Genomic DNA, 7,838 nt, shown 5'->3' with positions numbered 1-7,838 from the left:
AAAAGCATTAGCATCATGTGCTAAAAGCTACATTTTTAGCATTTAGCACACCAAACACCAGAAAATAAGTTGCTTGAGATGTTCTAAATGCCAAAAATTTGCAGCATTTGTGACCTTTCCATATACGAATAGAACAGTAAGGACACGAATGCTAAAACTAAAAACATTTTTTATTCCTCTCTCTCTCTCTCTCTCTCTCTCTCTCTCTCTCTCTCTCTCTCTGAAACCAATCCCAACCTCTTGCTGCCACCACCTCTGCTCATCACCTTTGCATGCTGCCTCGTCATCTCGCCTTCTCGCTGCTTTGCCATTGCCGATCTGAGTAATCTAAGTTGCGGGTCGGCTGATTTTCTTTTTCCTTCAGTGGTGGTGAGTTTCAGATGGTGTTTTTGGTTTTTTTTCCCCCTCTAGTGTTGGTGAGTTTCAAATGGCAGTGATTTTGATTGGTTTTCATGGTGATGGGTAGTGGTGAGTTTCAGAGAGAGAGAGAGAGAGAGTTAGTGAAGAGGAAGAGAGAGAAATTAATAATGAAAAGAATATAACATGAAATTAGAATATGTGATGTAGAATGTTTTTATTCAAATGCCACATTAAAATAGTAAAAGTAAGATTTGGTATATGAATATAGCATTTTTTTTACATCAATTGATGCTCTAAGAGCACTAGCATGAGTTGTGCTATGCTAAATGCTATTTTGACACACTAAAACCTACCTTTTTTTTTTTTACCAGATCATTTGACAGTACACTCTATATTATATATTCTATTTTAAAATTTTAGACACATTAAAATAATTTTAAAAATACTCCTTTGAATAAAAAAAGAAAAAAAATCACATATAAGCCTTTTTGAAAGAGAATAGTGGCATGAGAGGGAGAAGAAAGATGTCTCACAAAGGAGATGTGACACAAGGAGAGAAAAAAAAAACCATTAAAAATTTTATAGTATTTTGACCGTACTATGCCATTTATAGAACATCATTGTAGCTTCATGCTATTTCTTTTGGCATTTGGCACATCTTATGAAGCATGGATTTTGGTGTTTAGTGTGCCAAATGCTAAAAATTCAGTATTGGCACACCTAATATCAATGCTTTAAATTTGTTATTAGTTGTCTAAAATGACAAACAAATGAAAATTTAAAAGAAGAAAAAAAAAGTTTTTTCATGTGACGTGACAACTTTTCGTTGTAGACATTATATTACTTCAACCCTATCAAAATCTAACTTGTAAAAGTAAAATAAAATGCTCTAAAAGATTGTAACTTTACTATTCAATATGAAATGAGTTACTTTTTTTTTTTAAATAAAGTAGAAAGTGTAAAATATTGAGGGGGGGGAGAGGAATTTGACATGACATGAAATTAGCAGGTTATGAGTTGAGACTTAATGGGTTCATGTTATATTCGGGTTGGTTGGACTAATTTGTTTAGTAAACATATCAAGTTCGTGTCTAACTTATAGAACTTGTTTGACCCATTTAATTAAATGAAATTTTATCAATATACCCTTCAAACTCTAGTTATATAAACTCATTAGTTGTTGTGGTTTTTTTTTTTTTGACATATTGTGATTAATTATTTGTGATATTAAGATATGATTTAATTTTGAATGATTATTTGTGATATATTTACTTGTTATTTATGAATTTTATATTTAAAAAATTTATTTATTTTTTTGGTTTTTCATAGTTTAGATTAATTTGGTTAATACTAAAATTTGTATTTTTTTTTTCACTTTAATAAAATTTGTTAAACAGGTCGACATAACTTACCCGTTTAATAAATAGATCATCTTAGAGTTGAGGGATCTTATCCCATTTAATAAATATGTCGGGTTTGTGTTAACTCATATAGTCGAATACTTATAAGTCAACACAGCGTGAATTCGACACGCAAACACAAACCTTCACTCCTAAAATTTAGTCCTTCTTTTACATCTTATTTATTCCGGATTCATTCCCTTGTTAATATGGATTCATTCCAAAATGGCGTGCATTTATGAAATAAAATTCAATCCTTTTGTTTTATCTTGACCATAATCCTTCAGAATTTAAAGTATAATGGATCCAGTTCACACTTTACAGTCCACAAGCAATGATATTACGTAATTAAGGATATATGTAGTGCCAAAATAATGTATATCCAGGAAATAAAATAAAATTACAATCCTTATATTTGGTCATAATCAAATAAAATATCAAGTGAAATGATTATCTTGTTATGCTTCTACTCAACCAGAGGCATGTATTTGAACGAAAGATAATCCCCCACTTCTGAATTCATGTCTACTGGCAAATGCAATCATACAAAGAGAAATATCTTGTAATCCTATAGCTTTCTTTGTCCTCGTTACTTTTGTACTTTTTTTTTTTTTTTTTTTTAAGTTTCAACTTATGATGTTTACTCCTGATGATAGTTTTTTTATTTTCAGATCAAGACATCAATTAGTTTTTTTAGTATAAACGAAGATTGAACTCCAAATATCTTATTCAATCATTAAAAACTTTATCAATTGCGCTAACTGAAACCTACATCATTTTTTTTTTTTTTTACATATTTGTTTTAAAAATAAAACTGTCATCTTTTTTAAGAAATTTATTTATATTTGACCGGGGTCAACTACGAGTAAAGGGCCTATGCTGACCGCGTCATTTGGGTTTCGTAAAGAAACCGTGTGAATATGAAAGCCACTTAAAGTAGTAGACCCAAAACTTTATGGAAAGCTAAAGAGGACAAACAAAATGTTGTTAATCTCAGTCATTAGTGGAAACTTAATCCTATATATATGTCCCTCCCATTCAGCTTGTTTGTCAAATCAAGCTTTGACACCCAGAAATTATAAGCTATCTAAAACATCACCCTGCTCCTCCCTGATAAGAATTTGAACTCTCTGACGAAGAAAATGAAGGTAGTGGTGAATACAATGCTCAACAATGATTTAGAAGTTCTGTTCCTAATTGTACTTAACATTGAACCAAATTTACATGCTCTTTACGTACTTGTTTACTCTCCCAATTACTTCAATTAAGCTCAACAAAGTTTTACTTAGGAATTTAAAATTAATGATCTTTCTTTTTGGTGCTTAAGGTGTTGAATCAGTATCTTTACAAGGAGAGGATAGCAGTCAAATTGTTGTTGTTGGGAATGACATTGATTCAGTCCACTTGACATCTTTGCTAAGGAAGAAAGTTGGATCTGCTGAATTAATGAGTCTCTCACCAATCAGTTATGAGGGGGACAAACACAATGGAATACAATCAATGGTTTGGCCAGCTTATCAAGCTAGTGTGCCATATTATTACACGTATGACGTCCCAAATAACAATCAAGACTCTTGTACTATTATGTGACCACGTGTATGAATTTTGTCAATGGTTAAAACATAGGTAGAGTCTCTTAAATGCTGTAACTTAGATTCTACATACGAATCGTGCCATTGAATTTAATTCAAAAATCACAAGTAGAGCACCACGTGTAAGAAGTGTGGAATGACTTTTGTACGGTCTCTCTCTTTAATAGAAGAGAAAAATTTTGTAAAAGAAAGTGTAATTGACTAAGAAATTATATTCATGTAATCTAATAAGAAATAAGGATCTAGTTCAAGGCATATGGTTTGTTGTTGAAATACATTTCTTCAGTATTATTTGCGAACGTTCTCTAAACTGAGCAATGGCTAGAAAATGGAATTCTGAACCTCCTAGTAGACCCCAAAAACGTCTAATAAAGTGAGGAGAAGGAGATCTGAATATCATCAAATCCCACTATTTTGTAACTTTGTTCATCCGTAGGGGCAGTAGACAATAACTGCTAAGACAGTGAATTCAAGATGGGAAAACCTCACCCTTGCCTTAGGGTATATAGCTATTTATTTTCGTAATGTAATAATAACACTACATTGTTTAATCCCCAATGTTCGCAGTAACATGAATTTCTAAACTCAAAATACTGTACATTGGAAAATTTACTCAAAATACGCAATAATGTATATTGGAAAATGTACACAAAATTGAAAATACAGTACATTGTTTGCTATAACTAATAAAAACCATGTTTTTACTAGTCTTGGGCACGTCTCAGCCATTAGTCTGCTAGCCATATATACACTGTCAGCAAACCAATCTGATCCCCAGTAAAAAAGAGGTCCGCAGGACCTATTTGAAGAGTCTGGACTTCTTGTTTTGCAAATAATCTGCCCTTATCAGTGAATCTAAAACAATAATCACTATTATTCGTCAAATCCAAGAGGGAAAAGAAGAAAGATTTTTCACAAAGGGAAAGTTGTACTCATGTTGGCAGTTCATAGAGGTGGACAGATTTATCGCTACAAGAGCAATACAAGATTGGTTTAACATCGGGATCAGTCATCCCAGAAAGTGCAAGGATGCCCTACACCATGAAAAATCATGCCATCCAATTAGTTGACACTTCTCAAAAATTAAGGCAACAACATCAACAACATGGCATTGCAACAAAATAATACACCTATTGAGTTTCTGCTCAACGACTATAGCACAACTCAATTACTTAAGAAGGGAAGCAAATAAGAAAGTAAATGAAACTATTTGTGGTTCAATAACTTACTTGTTCTTCACTGTGAGTATAGATTACTTCCAAGCTGCCATCCTCAGTAGAAGCCCAAACTTTTATCGTGCAATCCAATGAACCAGAGAACAAATACTTATCCCAGCACATGAGAAACTTCACAACATCATCATGCCCATTCAATGTCATAATACACTGCCAATTTTCATGATCCCAAACCTGAACAAAATATAAGAACAGAAATTAATTATTATTATTTTTCTGACAAATCGAAACAAAATATATGATCCTTGTGCACATATAAAGAAAATGACAACTAAAAAAAAAAAGGATAGTTAATAGATTCAAATCATATCAGTAACACATAAGATATATATTGCTAAGTTTTACAGAGTAGAACTTAATGAATTTAACGTAAATAATTTAGTCACTAAAACAAGAATAAGTTATTGTTGCCTGCAATATACATGAGGGAGAGTACGTCATTTGGTTCGATGCAAGATTTGAAAAGAGGAAATTTCAAACAAGAACAATACAGAATCACTAAAACAAAAGGTCAGCACCAGGTCTAAATGAGATACTATCCAACCACAGTCCTTCCAGTATAGAAGAAGCAAGTAAAGAGAAGAAAGAACCAATGATCTTAAATAATCAAGCTCTCTTCAAATACTAACTACTCACAACATAAGAGATACAACAACAGGGGGGGGAAAATTCTTACAGAGAAAAAACTAACAATTATTCTGTGGTCCTTGGAACCTGAGTACAGCCTGTTGCCTCCTCCAACAACTAAAGATGTTATACCATGCGTGTGGCCTTTAAGGGTTGCGGCAAGTTGAAATGTAATGTTAGTTTCATAAGTGTCTTTCCATGCCAAAATAACACCATCCTGCAATCAAAAGTAATACTACATTAATTCCGGACCAACTTTAATTAGAATATAAGTGATGTACACACAAGAAACACTCAACACCAAAATCTAGTGAGACCTCAAGCATTAACATTGGTCATTCCCCACCATCCCCTTTTAATAAGTAAAAGCAAACGGCTTTGACAGTAGTGTCTTAGCCCCCAGTTCAAACTGGGAAACTCTAGTGTGTGAGACAAGTATGATAACCAACTGCACCAACCCCAAGCATCTGCTATGGATATGACACGCAATATCAAAGTACATGGAATATAAAGAGATAAGTTCTTGCTCAAAGAACTAAAAACAATTCTGAAAAGGGAAACACCCTGCACTCAACATTACCCAAATTTGATCAAATAGAAAGAATTAAAGCTAGTTAGAGAACGCAAGAATTCTAAACTGTCAGCAAAGTAGCTTACCTCTAACCCAGCAAAAAGCAAATTGTAAACAGATTCCAATGCATTGACTTGCCCAACAGGTCCATTGAGACTGTATTTAGCACCTGATTCAGTATCCCACACCTGCAACATCACCAACATGTGAAATCAAGGTCACATCTTGAACTGAAAAAATCCAAAAAAAAATCACAAAATTACTCGGTTTTAAGCTCACTTTCACAACATTTGGCATGCCAACAAAGAGCCAAGGGTCTTCACTACAAACAGATCCAACTTCACCACCAATGTTAATCACATTATCACATTGACCAGTATGGCAGTCCCAAAGCCGAATTGTTCCATCACTGCTACTGAACAAAGCTTGTTGCATCTTTGAGGAAGTGCGATTCCATTGAGTGCCTGTTATCAGAGAACTCATAAATATGGTTTTTCAAAAACAACTTGCTCTATCAAGGATAAAAGTTCTATAAACCAACATTATCTTTTGGTCTTCCATTAATTGTCATTTATGAATAACATAGCAAAAATAGCAGTGAAGCATATAATCCTCCATGTTCTTATTCAGGAACAAATCAAATTTCTATAATCTAGATACCATTAATGGACTATAATAGTATTCAAATGATGAAACAACTAATTAGGCTAGCCTAGGCCAAAGTTTAACTTTCGCATAAACTGTATTCAGGTCTCATTATTAAATCAGAGTCCAAATTAAAAAAAAAAACACAAACACTTTTCCACGCAATATATATATATATATATATGATAATGTAGTTTAATGAGTGCTCACTTTGCTTCGTGACATTGGAGCCTCCCATTCCTTCTTTTTTGACAGAAGTGATAGAAGGAGCCTCCTAGTCCTACTAGTTTAGTCCTCATGACCAATACACTGAAGTGAAGGCAGACTGTGAGAGTTCCCTTATTCACGTGGTTTATGAATATGAAACCCCCCATCATATAAACATCATTCTTAGTTCTTATTAGAGAGAAGAAGCTCAAGAGTCAAGGGAGGCCAAAAAGAGAGAAAGAGGGAGAGAAAAACAAATATATATTTTCATTTGCTCATGTAGGGTGCTTCAATAATAGAATCTCTCCTGAATCCTTTTCTTCATTTTCAACTTTAACCATCCCATAATTTCACAGAAACATAAAGTTCTCACCTTGATTAACCCTTTAAAAGCAACTTGGTTCAAAGTTTTCGGCTTTAGACTTTACAACCCATCTCTCTTTTCTTCCAATTTCCCAAGTGAATGTCCTACCTTCCCCATCTTTTTCCAACTTTTCACGACAATCATTTCTTTTTTTCTCGCGTTCCAAACAAAACCCAAGTAACCCTCTCACTACCACTCTCAGAAAACACCAAAAACCAAACCAAAAGGGTCAAACTCCCAACTCCAAAACCTTACCTTAAGATGGTGTCATTAACGTTCATTTTCAGGTCAGCTTGCATTGTATTATGGCTTATGTTTTTTAACGATCGCCGATCCATTGGCAAACCCTAGAGAAAGTAAATTACTTTGGTATCATCGTCTAAGGCAGAGAATAGATTCGATCATTACAAAAGTCGGTGCGATCATAGCTAAAGAAATTCTAATTCTAAATCTAAATCTAACTGCAATAGCAAATCTGAGAGACTTTGAAAATCGAGCCGCCGAGATCTTCGTTCAATCAGAAACAATCTCAAATCGCCGATGGGAAACAGAGGAAATTTGGGTTTCAATTTTGGAAGATAGAGAGAGAGAGAGAGTATACGAAGTGTACTGAAAAGTAAGAGTGGCGATGTCTATAACACGTAGAGAAGAATCTTGAATTTATTAAAAATTTATGAATTTGCCAAAAAAAAAAAAAAATTGCAAAATTCAATACCAACGGTCGAAAGGGCAACCTTATTTCCATTATAAATAAGGTCTAAATAATCATTGGTTAATTTCTTTTTTTGAGAAACCCATCATTGGTTAATTTCCATTATAAATAATCATTGGTTAATT

General features: G+C 33.5%; 1 protein-coding gene across 1 annotated transcript; it reads right to left on the bottom strand.

The window, feature by feature from the left end:
* Positions 1-4,040: 4,040 nt before the first annotated feature.
* Positions 4,041-7,607, bottom strand: LOC136064871 (zinc finger CCCH domain-containing protein 48-like). Its single transcript, XM_065767262.1, has 6 exons — positions 6,641-7,607; positions 6,065-6,249; positions 5,872-5,973; positions 5,279-5,431; positions 4,582-4,761; positions 4,041-4,386 (listed from the first exon to the last, which is right to left on the bottom strand). The coding sequence occupies exons 1-6, from the start codon at positions 6,666-6,668 to the stop codon at positions 4,285-4,287; spliced, it is 750 nt and encodes a 249-aa protein (XP_065623334.1). The 5' UTR covers positions 6,669-7,607; the 3' UTR covers positions 4,041-4,284.
* Positions 7,608-7,838: the final 231 nt, after the last annotated feature.

The sequence above is a fragment of the Quercus suber genome, unplaced genomic scaffold, assembly GCF_002906115.3.
Source record: "Quercus suber isolate HL8 unplaced genomic scaffold, Cork oak 2.0 scaffold_787, whole genome shotgun sequence".
NCBI lineage: Eukaryota > Viridiplantae > Streptophyta > Magnoliopsida > Fagales > Fagaceae > Quercus > Quercus suber.
The sequence above is the reverse complement of the archived record's forward strand: the minus strand, read 5'-3'. Positions and strand labels throughout refer to the sequence as shown.

Coding starts and splice junctions, on each gene's coding strand:
- LOC136064871 (XM_065767262.1), bottom strand. CDS start 6,668: ATGGGAGGCTCCAATGTCACGAAGCAAA. Junction 6,250..6,640: donor CTCCAATGTCACGAAGCAAA/GTGAGCACTCAT, acceptor CTCTGATAACAG/GCACTCAATGGAATCGCACT. Junction 5,974..6,064: donor GCATGCCAAATGTTGTGAAA/GTGAGCTTAAAA, acceptor GTGATGTTGCAG/GTGTGGGATACTGAATCAGG.